The sequence below is a fragment of the Tachypleus tridentatus genome, chromosome 8 (assembly GCF_004210375.1).
Source record: "Tachypleus tridentatus isolate NWPU-2018 chromosome 8, ASM421037v1, whole genome shotgun sequence".
Classification (NCBI taxonomy): domain Eukaryota; kingdom Metazoa; phylum Arthropoda; class Merostomata; order Xiphosura; family Limulidae; genus Tachypleus; species Tachypleus tridentatus.
In genome coordinates, this window is record NC_134832.1 from 90,807,847 (window position 1) to 90,826,413 (window position 18,567).

The 18,567-nt window shown below is 30.7% G+C and overlaps 1 protein-coding gene across 8 annotated transcripts in view; it reads right to left on the reverse strand.

Annotated features, from left to right (window-relative positions):
* Positions 1-1,329: 1,329 nt before the first annotated feature.
* Positions 1,330-18,567, reverse strand: part of LOC143222923 (WD repeat-containing protein 27-like) — a 66,436-nt gene continuing 49,198 nt past the window's right edge. For 6 of the 8 annotated variants that reach the window (XM_076450124.1, XM_076450125.1, XM_076450127.1 and 3 more), the window contains 6 exons: positions 14,411-14,541; positions 12,775-12,871; positions 8,318-8,439; positions 7,204-7,301; positions 2,799-2,894; positions 1,330-1,373 (listed from right to left, as the gene is read on the reverse strand). In XM_076450124.1, the coding sequence (XP_076306239.1) occupies positions 12,808-12,871; positions 14,411-14,541 (195 nt within the window). In that variant the 3' untranslated portion in view covers positions 1,330-1,373; positions 2,799-2,894; positions 7,204-7,301; positions 8,318-8,439; positions 12,775-12,807. Of the gene's footprint in view, positions 1,374-2,798; positions 2,895-7,203; positions 7,302-8,317; positions 8,440-12,774; positions 12,872-14,410; positions 14,542-18,567 lie in introns of those variants that run through there. The other 2 variants (XM_076450132.1, XM_076450130.1) reach the window with 2 other exon arrangements.

The window sequence follows — 18,567 nt, forward strand, 5'->3', positions numbered from 1 at the left end:
TTACATAATTATTGTCAGTCATTTAAGGATTTTATTTTCTTACTTTGGTTTGTTCACAGATATTGAAAGAAGCATTATAACATATATAAATCTAGATATTTTTAATCAGTGCAGCAATTTAGTGTTTATTCTTTTTTTGTTGTTATTTTTAGGTTATAACAAACTAACATATATCTATATATCAAACTTTTGAATGGAGTAACCTCTTCAGCATGGTAAGTGCATTTCATGAAATTTTATTTCTTGTTTTAATTAAAATATGTTATAACTATAAAGCAAATTTCCACAGTTTGATCCACAAATAAATCAGGAGAAACATATTCTACATTTTCAAGATTTGAAGTTATTAATTTCTAATAACTCTAAAGTTGCTGTTGTATTCCAACTATACTCTACTAGTTTCTATCATATAATTCATCCAGTCAATCTATTTATTAGGCCAATATGCAGTTTTTACAGAAACTGTCTATTTATTAAAGTTAGGTTCTATATCCTCTTCTTGAATTTATTAACACTGGTGATACTGACCACTTCATTACTGCATTAGGGGTATTATATTCTCCTACTCTTCAAATGTCTTTATGAATCAGTGCTCCAAAAGATCCTCAGTTATTACATTGAGTTTTAAAAACCCTTTCAAGAACACGGCCAATTTTAAGCTTCCTCACACTCTGCCCAAAAGAAAATACAATGTTGAACATCTTTAGGTGTTTCATATTTATTACTGAATAATATGAAATATTTACTTTAAACCATCCAAAACAAAATTATCAATAACTTCAAAACTGTATCAAACACCAGTGGCAAATGTACAGGTAATTTATTTTTCATTACACATACTAAATAGATATATTAATAATCTCTACTGTCTTGCTCTAGAAAGTGTATTTCACATTGTTATTCATTATATACATACATTCATGAAATTATGTTAAAGATTGTGTAAAACATTTACTTTTTGTTACTGCCTCTGTTATACAAATGTTTTATGCCAGAGCAATGCTTTTAAGAATATTATTTTAACTTAATTCAGAGAGGGACAGGAACAAAGTTAATGCACTTGTATACATTTTAGCATAAGCTGCATGTATTTTGAATTTCAAAACCTTTAGTTAGTATCTATGTGTATCCAGTGTGAATATTTGAAAAAAAACACAAAAAACATGTATGAAACATTAAATGGTGCATTTTTAAATTTTATTTACTAAATAAATTTTTTCCAGTTTCCCATTAACTACATTCCAATGAATTTTCATTGTTACATTGAAAAAGGATTACAGACAGATATATCTTTACTTATGGGGTCAACATTATCCAGTCTTCTCTTTTGGTTTGTGGGTATAGATAGTTCCATCCAAGGTGGCTGCAACTAACTATTAAAATTCAATTTGACATTTAACATCCTGTTACTGAAATAAGGAAAATGATCAGAAATGTAAAGATGTTTGTGACAAATAAATATCAAGAATATGTATTAAACAAGAAAACAAAAACATATATGAAAAATAAATAGATTTTCTTCTTAAAATACACGACATATGTAATCAATGCCAGGTTGTTAGGGCGTTCAACTTGTAATCTGAGGGTTGCAGGTTCAGATCCCTGTCACACCAAACGTGCTCACCCTTTCAACAACACAAAAACTGTAATCTATACCTTAGTACAATAATCTTTAGTTAAGAGGCTGTTTGTATGTGTTACAAGACCACTGATTTTAACTCTACAAAAGATGTATTAGTTTTTTTTATGCAGAGGTTGTTTTAATATCTTTTCATCTATTATTACAGTGTATAACTAACACAATACTATTGCCAACTGTCTCTTGCTTATAGATTGTATGCAAATAATTATCAGCTGTTAACTAACCATAAAACCTGGTGTAATGTAACATCATCGTAATATAAGTTACTATAAGCAGTTGATTTTATTATTAATTTAGAATAAAAATTATAATGCTTGATATTTTCATTCTGAATAGCACCCTATGCAAAGAAAGAGCTAAAAGATGAATCCAATGGCTCCAAAACTGAAGCACAACTATATCTAATTTTGAAATTCTGACCAGATGTCAGAATGACTACCATCATGCACTGCCTACACTGTCATCCTTGACTAAGTAGTAAGAATGGATATCATTTCTGTAATGCCCACAACTAAAACTCTGAAATGCAATTAGCAACATATTGCAGGGTCAAACTTTAAACCTTTGAAGATGAAGTCTAGGCCAGACTTAGTATACATTCAGGTTTTAATAAAAGTTAAACATATACCAACAAAACTGCAGAGACAAGCTCAGTTTTGTGAAAACTTCAAATTCTGCAAATTACTGCAAGATGATAATACAGTATCCACTGATTATATTCATGCAAAAAAACAACTAAAATTTAACATTTAAGCTGAAGCTAATTAAAACCTCTGCTTATATACTTGTTAATTAAACATATTCCTTATACTGACTCATAACTTACAATTATAAAACAAAACATATAATACATTTTAATTGAGCCATTTGCTGTCACTACCTGTGGAAAATAAACTGGGTGACAAAATAAGTTCTAAACATAAGTCATTTAACAATGTAAGATTTTTAGGCAAAAAAGAAAAACTCTAACAAACAATTTGGAGCCTATGACAAATGTTAAAATAATACTTTAAATGAATATCAAAAATAATAATTTGACATAGAATAAGAAGGTATGATGGATTACCAGCTGATTTCTAACAACATGATGGATGATTTCTATTATTATAATAAAGTCTGTTAAATTTATTTATTTTAAATTCTGACATTTACTAACCTGTGGATTAGTTGGGGAATATATCACTTGCAGGACAACATCACCGTAGTTTCCAAGTTTGTTTAGACAGCCACCACGGATATCATACAAGTAAATCTGCACCAAAGGAACAAAAACGTTTACTGTAGTACACCATTCTTTGGCCATCACCAACAAGAAATGAGAAAATGTGTAAAGTGTATAGAAAATATTATATTTATATTCTAAAAACAAACTGTTTAATTTTTTCCAGCACTGTAAGTCTATCTGGGATAGAAAAAGTGATGTCCTCTACTCATTAATTAATTAATCTTAATATAACAAATAACATTATAACCATATCTGAACACTGAAAATAAAAATAATTTATACATTAGAGAAATTAAAATTCTATTTACAATATTTTGTTGAGTGTTGATTGATGAAGCCATTTAATTAAAACTGTAAAACTTTGCATAATTTTTATATATTTTCTATCTAAATCTTTCTAAATGAAAGTGCAGACTAAGTAAATAAAGAGTAGCTCTGACAAAAGCAAGTTGTAAATTAGAACAAAAGATATACAGTTTAGACCTTGGTATTACAACACAAATAATCACCACCACTTTATGTCTAAAACTCACTGCTCGGTTCTCTGCACCCGTGGCAATGTATGTTCCACATGGACTGAAAGATGCAGAACAGGGAAGTCTGGTGTTGGGATGGTCTTTCAGTCGTTTTACACATCTAGCAGCATTAAAATGCTAACATCAAAGTCATATTTTAAATCTTTAAAATAACTGCCTAGACAGCCAAGTAATCTTAAAGCACTGTGCATTTAAAGCATCTAAAAAAATTTCTTTGCAACAAAAAATAATACTGATTTACAAGAAAAGACGTATGCTTAAGGATTCTTCAAGAAACAAGAATTACTAATTTTAAGTTTTCAAGCCTTAAAGTTAACAAATGCAAGTTAGTCAAAAGTATTATCCAATTGCCATTGAAAGCATTTCAGCTAGTAAAATTTTGACATAAAATATCACTCATTTTTTGTATTGATTCAATTAGTTTAAAACATACTTCTACTACAAGGGAATAAATTGTGAGAAGATTATTGAAATAATTATTGAAATTTTAAAGGATTTTTATAGACAAAAGTGATTGTTGTTAGCCAGAGAAATTGCAGAGATCATGATTACAAAATGGTAAAACTCCTATAACTCAGGCACTTTTTAAAGGTGGATCTTTCTTCTTCAGGGGCAAACCTATAAGTAAACTCTAAAAAATTCAAAATTTCCATGTCCAATAGCAACACAAAACTGTTAGAATGTTTTGGTTTTTAATCTTTTCACTGTGGCTGGAACATATATTTCCCAGTATTTTCACTCTCTCACACTGTGACTGGGATCAAGACAAGTCAAAGTTCATAATAAATTTTAAGTTATTTGACCTTAAAACTGATGATGAACTTTGATTTAATCCAAGTAAAAGAGTGAGAGAGTGAGACTACTTGGAAATATATGTTCCCAGCTACAGAGAATGTGTTAATATCACTGGGTAGATAAAGCAAAAACTACTGACTAAAGTTAAATACATCAAACAGGTAACAATGTTTTAAAATTAAGATAAATTTAAAAAGAATATTAGCTTTTTATAATTCTCAATATTTAGGAAGATTTATAGGAAAATAAATAACAATAAATTATTTCAGGATTACATGTTTGGTACCACTTCACCATTCTCCATTACCCAAGAATTCTATATTGTTATACATTCCTGATTAACTGACTTAATATAGTTCCACATTTTTTTCATTTGCTCAAAAACCATAATAAGACAAATCCTAGGTTGTTTTCACAAGATAGTTACACCTTTTTCTAATACCTCAAAAATTTCTGTGGACAGATCCATGTTTGGTTTTCTTCACAACATGCAGTACATACTGGAACAATTTACACATGTTTTTGGCTATTTCGCCATGATTTCACCTTTTTCTACTACCTCAGGAAGTGATGTTGGCACAGCTGTGATTGGCTTTCTCATCATGATTTCACATTTTTCTAATGCTTCATGAAGTTTTATGCACATAACATAATCAATATTAACTCTTTGAATGCAGCTGCTTTAAATGTCTGCAGAATTTTGGCAAGCCATATACTGTACATATACATTTAACTACCAGAGAAGTAATATACCCAATATGGCAAATCAACAGTGAATCAGTTAACAAGCCAGTTAACTCTCTCTGAAGGATAATGTATTAAGATAAAACCTGTACTATTACAATAAAACAGTGCTACAAATAACCACAGTCTCACAAGGGTAACAGAAACATAGATCTGATGAAAGATTCAGCACAGAGCCTAAAACATTATATCCAAATTAGACTGAATGAGAAGCAGTCAACAGGAAACTATTTAACATGTCAACACACTGCCAGAAACTTTTCCTACTCATCTCTATATTTTAAGTATATAAAAATGTATGATAATTTATATGCATTTCTTTATTAGTGTACAAACACATTACAAAATTAGTATAATAGCACAATGTTTATGTTAGTATGGAGGTACAATGTATACATTAACACAGAAGCATGTTATATTAGAAAAGAAGCATCAAAGTACACTATCTGTGTCAGCATAATATACACTGTCTAAAATAGAATACATAGACTATTATACAAGTACATAACTAGGATAGTGTGAAAGCACACTATAAATATTTAAATAATATCATTCAGCATACAAGTGGGCATATTAATATACAAGGGGAGAAAAATGCACATTAATAATATAGTGGTTATTCCAAATGTATCATTTATTCTGTATATGTGCAGGTTTAATGTAATACATGATGGTCAAGAAAGCTTTTAACACTTTCACTCCTGCATCACCCACATAAATGATACACATTATGTTGTTAAATCTATGTTGCACAGATATGATTCACTGTACTTTAAATTTTTAAGGGGCTGTTGGAGTCTAGTTCATAAGGCTTATTCTTAAGCTTTCCTTATGATGTTAAAATAATGTTTAGGCAGAAACACACTTACTTGTATACATGTGTTGTATCCCAATACAAAAAAAGTGATATTTGGTGTCTAATTGTTCAGGGCAATATGTTTACCCTGTCTAAGTTACTGATAAGGGGAAATTACCTAAAACCAGTAATGAGCAGTAAATTGAATGACAGCTTGGGTTTAATATTTAATAAATATTAAATATTTATCATAAAACAGATATTCGAATTGTAAATCTTTGTTGACAATAATTTATTTCTTTATTTTTAAATGGGTTATTTATAACAAAAATAAAATATACCTGTTGTTAAAACAAAAATTATATGAGTGATAAGGTTCTTAAAGTAAACAGACTTTCACAGAGACCCATGCTACTCATTTTTTTGAAATTAACAAAAACTATATTTATATCTAATAATCCTAAATCTGGCAAAAAATTATCATATGGTGTAAAGAATGAAGCTGGGTCAAAGCAAAATTCCACAAATATGACCTTAGGAGTAAATGTGTTAGGTTAATATCACTCAAGCTTCCATTGTTATTCTCAAGTGAATATTAACTTTTCTCTGTGTATTGTGCAAGAAGGTAGGCATTGTCCTTCAATGGTAGTTTAGGTGATATTTTTAGGTTAAGGCCTCACCCATATTTGAAAAAGAACAACCAGTTATATGGGTAATGCAAGTTTCTCTGGGTAAATGCAACATTTCTTGCAGAATAAGGATCACTGGATTTAGTCAGTATGGTGCATGGACTCAATTGGAGCAGGTAAAGACAGAAGATTCAATATAAGCAACTGTCCCATATAAATTGCAAGTATACCCACTGTGTTTGTGTTTTACATGACAAATAAAAACTGTTCATTTCATGTTTTGCTTTGTGTCCAGTTTCATTATTTAATCTATTCTCATAAGTCAGGTACTCAGAGATATAGCATTACTTTGTGATCTGTAAATTGACCAATTTTCCTGTTATTAAGTGGATTTATCCCACTGCTCTACATTTAATTCACTTGTACCTAGATAAACCACACCAAAGTATACTACGTTTAATACACATCTAGGTTCTCATTTTGATCCACACATATTTTGTTTAGTGGAAAAATGTAGAACTAATAATAAATCAGTTAAATAAATAATAATTGCATTCCAATAAACAACAATTTAATTAATTCCCTCAATCATTTTGTCTGCTTTAGATAAAAAAAAATATTATCATGTCAGGCATTAATAATATCTTTAAATTGCAAAAGAAATACAAGTTTATGCTTTTTTCATTTAAAAGTTACACTCTGATGTGCTGCGTCTCTATTATTACAACTGAAAGCTTATTCAAGGCACCATGTTTATGTTTTAATTAGTATCAAAACACTGTTTAAATTAGAACCTCCCCCACTCATTTTTTTAATACACGGAACATAAAACCAACCTCCTGTTTCGTACATCCCAAACCTTTATCCCATCTGTTATGGCACAAGTAAGAAACAGATTGTAGGCTGAAGTAGGCTGGTTAGCTGAAGGTGATCCCTGTTTAATGTACAAGTTATAGTAAAACAATACATTAAATGTGGATTTAGCACATATATATATATATATCAAAAAGCAATTATCACAATTATTAAAACATACATGCTCATCACAGTACATTTATTTTATAATACAAGCAATATTTAGGATCATTTGAATGTTTATAATTTAAGAACTTCTAAGTGAAAGCCATGTGTAATAATATGTCAATTATGCCAAATCCATCACATCCAGTGCCAATAAAGGCCTTTTGTCTTTAGGATGAATGGAATACTATTTATATGGTCAACTGCATAAACAACAGTTATGGTGTGAACTAGACAATTTACCTTATGTTATCTACAAATCAGAATTATGAGAGATTAATAAAGCAGCATTGTTTATTTACTAATTTTTAACACCATTATTTATTTTCACTTAAATGAACTTTACTGTCATTCATGTTTGTTTACTCTTAAGTAACAACAGCAATACACTTTTTTATCCATATGAAAGTATCTGAAGCTTTCTGCCAGCATACATCAGTAAAAATAATGAATCAAAGAACAAATTATGTTTCACATTTATTTTTAGTACTTTAAACAGTTTGTCTGATGAACAGTTTAAAAGAATAAATTAGTACCATGAATACTCAATACTCTTCAAATCATGTATAAAAATAATTTCAGTGCAGTGAATAAAAAAATAATTAAAAACATCATACATGTAAGATCTACACTCTATAAGAAAATTTTTTTTTTTAGTTTAACCTGTTCAAGTTACTGATAAGGAGAAAATTACCTAAAATCAGTAATGAGCAATAAACTGAATGAAAGTTTGGGTTTAATATTTACTTTAACTTTAAAAAATTGGTAACTATGAAGAACATAAACTAGGATACTTGTGGTCGTATCACGCCCCAGGAAAATTGAGAAAATGTACATATAACTTAAAACAAATACTTCAAATTAAAACATACATATGCATAGCTAGAAAGAGATAAAAGACACATAAAATACTTGTAAATGTTATCTCACCATGTTCAGTGAGATGCAGTGAGCTGGTCGAGAATGGATTTCGCTTTCTTCTCGGACTACTTGCCCTGTATTCATATCAATAAAAGACAGCCCTCTTATGGAGGTGGCACAAACTACCAATTCTGTTTTGTACTGAGTAATGGAATACTTATAGTTAAACCAGTATGTAAAATATATTCTTAAAATCATGAAAATACATGGTCTAGCACATATTTTAAATACACAATTTATAGATGAATTGCTTTAGATGAAGTTATAAAAAAGATGTCTATTTTAATAAATAAAGTTTCAAATGATTTATTATAAATTTATTGTGTGTAATTATTATGCTTAGTTTTATTTTTTTAATTATTTCACCTGATGAAAATAATCCACTATTAACAAATTGTTAAAATTGTTCAGGCTGACAATATTTTCACAAAGAACAAGAGGCACTTAAAAATTATTTCAGGCAGAATTAGAGTAAATTAATCTATGTAAACCTTTTTACTACCTACATTTCTGTGCACTATCAACACCAAGCATGAGACTCACATATACCTGATTTGATTAATCACTCATCAGATCTCTACCAGCCTATCCTTAAACTGAAATTATTATTGGCAGGATTAGAATAACTTACTTTATGAGACCTTGAGCATGGTAAAATACAATAGTTAAAAGGGTTTGACCTCTTAAATCCAAAACTGTAATTACCTCTCATGCTGGTCAAGAAAAAACAGAGTTATGAGCAAAAAGTTTGTACTTGACAAAAACAAAACAAAAAACAACTCAGAACTATTCTATAAGCCACTATGTCACAGCTAAAATTTACATAATCTGGTATTCATGTACACTAATTTTTAGAAAATACTTTAGAGTAATGAAAAAGCTTAAGTAGGTCACTTTTAGAGAAAACTACACATGTATGAGAGGCTTAAGAAGGCTTAACCTTCCTAAATATTTCTGACTACTAAGGTGCAACTCCCTTTAATACCTGCCATGAAGAAATAGTCTCTCCAAATAAAAGATAACCCTACACAGAATATTTTCACCAACTCAAAAATACTATACAACATATCTCATAAAACTGCCCATTGAAACAAAAGATTCACATGCTACCTATGACTTTGCAGTAATAAAGACTTACCTACCCTGATCAACTGTATTAAAAGGGATGATTACAGGGCACTTCTAGGGAAAATTTTAGAGTAATGAAAAAGTTTAACAAAGAATGTTAAAGGAACCAAATAGATTAAGAATAGATCACAAAGCATTTTCAGGGAAGTGTTTAGAATAGCAAAGCTAAGAATATATATAAACACTAAGCTGCAATGCATTCACCAGAAAGCATCACTTTGAGCAGCTGCTCTTCACATGTATTTACAGGTTCTGACAACCTGGATTGTATATCCCAAAAAGTACATGCAACACAAGATGTAACATTACTTTCAACAGTGATGGCATTCAACAATATAAAGGAGTTATTGTATAAAGCTCAAGCAAATATAGTTCAATAACCAGGAAACACTGAAGTGCACTTTTGTTACTTCATCAAACAAGTTGGGAAAATCAGAGTTGAAGTATTAAGAAACTGAAAATATACTTACTATTTGGTAGATTGTTTAGGCAGAGTATTCATGATGAAACTTTGCAGAATAGATGGAAACTTTTTACTGTGGAGACACAAGCATAGAAGACAATGTTTCAAAGTCTTCCTCTACATTGTGTCTCCACAACAGGCAGCTGCTTTCCATGGTTTCATCATGAAAATATACTTACTAAATTAATTATGATATATAATCAAATTAAAATTGCAACAATGAAAAATTAAATGAAATCATTTGCTTGCAGTTTGAAAGTGTAATAGGAAAATACCTAATCCAAGAGAAAATGCTGTATTACAAACACAAAAGTACTTTATTAATTTCAAAGATTTAGAATTAGCTCTTCAGCTTTTTCCATTCTTTCAAGTGGTATATGCTACTGTGCCTATTTACAAGTCAGCTAAGCAGAATCCATTAGTGACAAAGCTAAACAGTGTCTATTAGTGTTAAAGCTCAAAGATATTCATTAGTACTAAAGCCAAGCAATGTCCATAAGTGTTAAAACAAACCAGTTAAAAGATAAGTAGTTTCCTCTAGTACTTAAGACAAGTAGTTTACAGTAGTTCTAATGCTAAGCAGTATCCACTAGTGATAAAAATAAACAGTTCTTATTAGTGTTAAAGATAAGCAATTTCCATTAGTGTCAAATCTAAGGAGTGCAACTTAGTACAAAGTTTAACTAGCTAAGAAATTCAAAACACCCATCTTTTATTTCTATCAACTGGCCATAGAACTGATTTTAATTCTCATAATAATGCCTTTAGACTGTAAATTGTAATGAAAATTAGATTCAAGTGCTTAATCTGAAAACAAGGTTAGCCAATTTCAAAAGTAAAAAATACGAGGAGCATGTAATTCACATTATTTAATGAGAGAAGAATATGTAAAGAGGTTGAAGTGTATGTCATAAAGGGATGGTAGTCTAGAAAATCAAAAATATATACAGGAGTATGCTATTAATCATACAAATCATACAGGTTAGACCAGTCTAAATTATTTGATTTGGCAAGATATAAAGGAAAATTTCTAGAATGTTAAAAAGATTAAGTCAACAAGAGTTAAGGCAAGCTTATTATAACCATCATCATCATCTGCCACTTAATTCCATTTAAGGAACATAGGGCCGCAATCACTTGCGGTTTCAGTAACATGTGTTTAAGTGAGTAGGCTGTTAGTCCACTGCACCGAGCCATCCCTAATTTAGTATTGTAAGACTAGAGGGAAGGCAGCTAGTCATCACTACCCACCGCTAACTCTTGGGCTACTCTTTTACCAACGAATAGTGGGATTGACCGTAACATTATAACGCTCCCACGGCTGGGAGGGCGAGCACGTTTGGTGCGACGCGGACGCGAACCCACGACCCTCAGATTACGAGTCGCATGCCTTAACACGCTCGGCCATGCCGGGCCTTTTATTATAACCAACAAATTTTTAATTGTCTGCTTAGAAGTCTCTTGAAATGAAGTTAGATCTTCATTGAGTTGGGTGCAAAACTCTCAATCATTCTTTAAAACACTGTTATTTTCAGAAACAATAATACTACCTTCATTTCCTTAGTTAATCATTATACATTAGGGTTGTCATTATCATAGCAGGTCTTTTCAATCACCTGTAGTTTTGTTCCTGTATGTGGCATGCTAATTTCAAATTCATTGTGTGGGAAGGCACATATTCAAAGTTCTCACAGAAATCCAACCCTCAATTGAAGTAAAATGTGTTAATGATATCCAAAGCACTGCATCAGGTGATGTTAAACCTATACAAATTTTGTCCAACATTACACAAAGAACTCACATTCTAGATTAAACTGTACATGTAATCCCTCCAACAGTTACGTTTAATTCTTCAAAATCACCAAAACAACTAAAATTGTTTCACATGACACTTTCTTCCATTTTAGTACAAATTACAATCATTAATTTTCAAATTAATGCTTCTTTCACATTGCATTTAACAAAACAAAATGAATTCTCAAAACACAGTTTAATTATATTACCTTTAAAAATATAGCAGATGACATGTCTTCTCTGAGAGCAGCAGTTAAGAACTGTCATTCATTACCTTAGCTTTTAACACATTACATGAATTATAAGCCTTTTCACTCCTCTTAACAACCTTACTAAATGATAAATTATCTTTATTTTGCATCTGATCTGCTGAAAATCTGAAGAAATGTAAAATTTCATGATACTCCATTCCTGTTTGGATTCTGATGAACAAATCAATACAAGACATCCTACAGGCAGAAAGCATCAAGATCAAAATGTGCTACTTCCAACTTTATTCATGGAATAACTTAAAAAACATCAATCATTCACATAGCAGCATGAATTATCTTGACAACAGTGAAATATTAACATGTGAAACAAAGGAGTAGTAGCTTGACTTTTCTGTATAGACATCATAGCACTAAAGGACACTGATTAAATGAGTCAGTTTTTATAATAAAGTCTATACAGCTCTATAAAATGGAAAGAGCTGGCATAAAGTAACTTTTAAAAATATTCAGAATTTCTTTCTTTCTGTAATCTGCATATTCTTTCAATTTATGTATTTTCCCCTTCACTTTCATATCCATTTATTAAGTATTCTTATATCTTACCATTTAAGCTGTATGTACTTCACAATGTACATTTTTAAATAGTAAAATTTTTAAGTTTTTATTGTTGGAAGGTTACTACTAAGCATTGAAGAACAATTGCTTTTCTTGAAATGTCACTTAAATAGACCTCTATATTTTAATGCTTTTGCATCAAAATTTTCTTCTAATTACATTAATCATTCAACAGTTTCTCTGTAACATGGTAAGACAATGCAACAAGGATAAAATTTCAGAAAAAATGTAATGTAACTTTCGTAATAGGATACGAGAATGAAAATCATTAATGGCTCCAACAGCTGTCACAGTTTTACACCAGGAACACAGATAGAGGCTATGAGCTGAGAATGACTAGGATGGATATACCTGCAAAAACAAAACTTGATTTAATGCATTATATTTTACATAAGTAAATAAGAAGTACAAACTGAGTTAAGGAAATAAGAATAAAATGACAAAAACAACTACTTCTTAAAAATAAATAACAATAAAAATGAATATTGGACAATTGCAATTAAGTGTTAAAATTCTGCCTACAGCATAACACAAACAAAATGTTTCAATTTTATTCAGTTCTTCACTACAAAAAATTGAAATTTTATTTTATATATCAATGAAAGGAAGTTTTTAATTTTATTAGATTTTTCTCTTCTTGTAAAAAGTTTTAATTGTCAGATTTATTACAACTTCTCTATTCAAATAATGTTCCACTGAATTAATCTGATCAGGAGAGGTCTATTAAAATATGCTAGAGTGAATATTATACAATTTTGCAACAGTATGAAAAAATACTATACAGAGATAGAGTGCATTTCTTCAAATGAATGTGGAGTCTCATCGTGTCATTACAGTCTTGTCACCATGTACGACCATACTTCACAGGGAGTACATTTACAGCCCTGTACTTTTGTTTCCATTGCAAAAGGCTCCAATATAAGACTGTCACATTGAAAGCACATTCCTCCATAATCTATATGCTACACAAGGACTATAATTTCCAAGCATCCATTTAAATAAACAGTCCGATCACACAAAAATTTGTATATGCTACCTCACCAACTTCACTGTAATGTTTTCATATGGAGTATCATGAATACACATTTCATTCTCTCACTGCTTGAAGTTTGCAACACTTGTTTAATGGATATGTTCTTGAACCAACATGCTGCTTTTTCAAAACATGACCTGCTGATGTTGGATAATTTTGGCAATGTCTTTAAGTGCAATGAATATCATCATCTTAGAAATTCTAAATCTCCAACTTTCATACATCTTTATTATCTGAGTATATGAATATTTTGTATTTAAAAAGGTTATTACTTGCCCTTACTGAAAGCAATTAATTTCTAGTGGAATCACATTATCTGCACAATGCTAAATAAAATGAAAATGTAGTTCTGATCAAACCAAAGCACCAAGACTGTGTATCAGCTGTGTTTGTCCTGTGACTAACTGCACATTCAAAACCTTTTTTAATATAACATACTCAACCCAACCCTTTACAGAAGGAAATTTAACATTTTAAAACACATTGAAATATGAATAGATATTGATGAATAACAAATATAAATTTAACAAAAAAAATCAAGTAAATAATAAAAAACTCGATACAAAATTACTCATAAAGTAACAAACAAACTGATAAAATCTGGACATAACAGACAAACTATATATTTCAAAATCCAAAAATACCTCATGAAAATATCAGAGAAAGGCCTAAGTTAATTTAATTAAAGGGATGTTTACAATATTTTCTTAATACCTACATTTATTTTTATTATTCTAAGTAGTCAACACTACTTTCACATTCTATCTTTATTTTTCTTCAGAGAACCAGTAAAATAATATGTATAGTAGATAAATACAGCTTGACTTAAATACATTTCACATTTTACTTACACTTACCTAAATACATCATCTTTTTGTCTGTCTAGGTAATAGTTGTACATGTACAGAACATTTCTACATCCAACCAAAAGAAATTGGTCCAGATAATAGAACTGAGCATGATGAACTTCATCAGGAAAAAGGGATTGCTGTAAATGTACAAGATGGATATTGAAGAGTTGGAAATTAACCAGACATATGAAATAGATGTAGCCAAAGAGAAACAAGATTGAAACAATTACCATAGAACACTGGAATACTTAACCAAATCATGTTTAATTTCATAAAACTACTTAAGACTTTGGTTATTATTATTTTAAACACAATGGTGTTTTATTGTATACATGGTCTGGCTAGTCAACAGAGGTCTCTAGCTTTCAGGTATAGTCTTCCCAAGTTTAGAATTGCTGACAAAGTGAAAATTACCACTTAACAGAAACTGCTTTATAACATGAGGCTACTACTCCTCATAAAACAGTGCGACTAACTGCCTGAGTTAACAGCATCTTCATAGCTCAAAATGCTGAGCATGTTTATCAACACATTAATATAACAATCTTCAGGGACAACAAGGGACTTATTAGTCCATCTAGGCTGTCCCATCCTCTAAACTAAATTAAAACGATTTAATTAAAAACAAGCCTCAATACCAGCCCTTATCACTTATACAACTATCAAGTTTCCTCTTAAACCCACTTAAATTTACTGCATCTACCATATCAGAAGGCAACCCCTTCCAAAGGCCAACCAACCTGTTAGAAAAATAAAACTATCTTAGTTAAAGATGACTCCTATACTTGCAACTTTTAGTCCTTCCATTCTTGCATTAAGAATGAAAAGAGATGATGCATCAACATTATCAAATCCATTAACAATCCTAAACACCTCAATCATATTCCTTCTAACTCTTCTTTTCTCAAGAAAAAACAATTTCAGATATCTTAACCTCTCCTCCTACAAAAATACTAGTAGCCCTCCTCTTAATTCTTTCAACAATTCAATGTTCTTTAAGGGTAGGAGCACAAGACTAAACACAGTACTCCAGCTGTGGCATACTGCTTGGAGGGCTTGAGAGATTGATTGACCACTACACCAATATCTGTTTCTTTCATAACACTGTTAAGGTTATTTCCATCCAAATTATACCTACAATTTAAATTACAATAAACCACATGCATTATATTGCATTTGTTATACTTAAAACTCATTTGTTATTTATTCACTCAACTCGATAAATGACTTAAATCCTTTGGTAAAACAGCATCCTCTTCACAGCTAGCAACACCCAAGACCTTAATAGCTTGAGCAAATTTTTTAAGTAATTTATTGACCATTTCTTCACCAATGTCAATGATGGAAAGTAAAAAGAGCAAAGGTCCTTAGACTGAATCCTAATTGTGGCATTAATCAAATTAGACTAAACTCCATTTATAACCCTCTATTTTGTTCCATGAGCTACTCTTCTATCCAATTAGCTAACTAAAGAAATAACTGCCATACAAGCCTTTTATGTAGCACATTGTTAAATGCTTCTTAAAAATCCAGATACACCAAATAAACACCCTTACCTTCACCTACATATGCAGTAATCTTTTCAAAAATGTCTTTATTTTTTATTGTTTTTTGTGAATTTCACACAATACAAGACTAAATGGAAGGCAGCTAGTCATCATGACCCACTGCCTAATCTTGGGCTTCTCTTTTACCAACAAATAGTGAAATTGGTTGTCACATTATAATGCCACCATGGCTGAAAGGGCAAACATGTTTGGTGCAATAGGGATTCAAACCCATGACCTTCAAATATGTCAAAAACAAGATTTTTTCCTTAGTGAAACCATGCTAAATATTCAATAAAATTCTAAACATTGTTAAATGATTTTGCAAAACATCTTTTATCATACTATTCAAAACTTTTCCAATGACTGATGCAAGTCTAATAAGCCTATAATTACGGGGACAATTTTTATCACTTCAATTAAAAAAGAGGAGTGATATTAGCCAACTTCCAATCTTCTGGCACTTGCCCACCATTTAAGGACTTACAAACAAAACAGTAACAAGTGGAACCACATATCCAATCCTTGACCTCCTTCAAATCCCTTGGGAATATATAATCTGCCTCACAAGCCTTCTTATGATTTTTTAAACTTCCAATTTTTTCTTGAAAAGCTTTGAATTAGTGTAATAATTTTGTTTAATCTTGCTTCCATCTATCAACTGTCCAGGATAAATGTTGCTTAAATCTTCATTGGTAAAAAATGAAGAGAAAGTGAAATTCAGCCTTCTCATAATTATCAAATACAAACCTTCCATTTTCACCTGTCAAAGCTACTACACCCCATCCTAACATTTTGTTATTAATGTATTTAAAGAAATCCTTACTGTTAATTTTTACCTTTTCTGCCAACCATTTCCCATTTCACCAACTTTCTTGATCTTCAATCAAACCAATCAGTATTAGTTTCTTAAATTTATGCTGACTTTTTTAATTTTATCTCTTAAACTTTTGTAAGTCAACCTAGTTTGTTTTTTTTCATTTGCAGCCACTCCTTTCTTTCTGTGAAGAAATTGTTTACTTTGAACATTTAAAAATTTTCCATATGTGAACAGATTCTCCAAGTAATTCAGATGCTCCCTTCACAACAGGTATTTCTTCTACTCTCTCTTCAGCCTTAGCTTTCTTTCAAACTTAAAACTAAAATATCATTATCTCTGATCTCTGTATGCAACAAAACATTAACGTAATGAAGAAATGATCATTTGCACCCAGGTGTTACCCATTTCCCACCCTCTCAACCATTTCTATATTAAAAGCTAACAATAAACCTAAAATAGCATTGTTTCTAGTAGTATCTTGATCAATTTTTGAAGAAAATCATCTTGAGAAGTTTCCAACAACTCTCACTCTCTCTTATGGTTTGACTCTAGATTTTCCCATCTATGTGCCTGAAATTAAAAATGCCCATAAATATTACTTCATTAATATCTGAAATCCTAATTTCACTGATGCTCTATAAATATTTTTCACTGAAAGTTTTTTCCCTAAAAGAAACCCAAATGGATTCAATCTCCTGGCTATTATCTTTGATATCATCAACTTTAACAGAAAGTAACTAATATTTTACATGCAAGGGCATTCCTCCATCTCTCTTTTTAGTACTCTATCCCTATTATATAACTTATAACAATGTTTAAAAAAAAACACGTCTGTCACTAAAATCACCTATATTTAACCATGTTTCAGTTAATCCCATTATATCAAAATCCCCCATTCCTACTAGTGTTCTTAAGTTATCAGTTTTATTTCTAATACTCCAGCATTACAATGGTAACAATTAAGCCTAGTCTTCAAAATACTTCTACACTCATTTCCTATGCTAATTTTTCTCTACATCTTATTCTTTTTTGCATTTATCCTGGCCCTCACTAACAACTCTCTAATCTAAGTTTAAAACCTCCCTTACAGCTGGATTAATCACCACTGTAAACAAGTCAGTTCCTACCCTATTTAATATGAACCATCCATTCCAGAAACTTCCTTCTTCAGTTAAACAGATCCTCAAGTCCAACCAACCAATATGGTCATTCTTACTTATTAACCTAAGCCCAGCATTCAGCCCTAGTGACCTCCTTACAATTTCATCTCTAATTCTTAAAAGTACTCCTGATATAATTTATGGCTTTTCTTTAACATTCATAGCCTTTCGTCCCTTTTATTTTCCATTCTCTCCAGTTGTCCCTCACCTCCATAAGCCAATGGTTGAAATACATTTGAACAATAAAAGAAGCTCATCACAATTAAATTTACTACTTTTATCCTAATAGTACTGTTTCTAATTTCCTGAAAGTCAATATTAGTTGATATATCCCTTACACATAAAAGCTTAAGTTCCTCTTTAAGTCCTCTTATCACTTACAACAGCCTACATCTATTCACCTAATACCTATACTTTGATTAAAATAACCTCTAACCTGTCTTTCAAACTGCAAACTGTACAGAAAAATTCCACATCTTTGCTGCTAGCTTCCATAAAGTTACTCAACAGCCCTGTTTCAAATAAAACCCACTTACTGCACATGTTACATCTAACAAGCTGTGAATACTTAACTCCTACACTAGCCTTAACCACTGTATTTGTAGCCTGAGAATAATACATAACACTAAATACCAG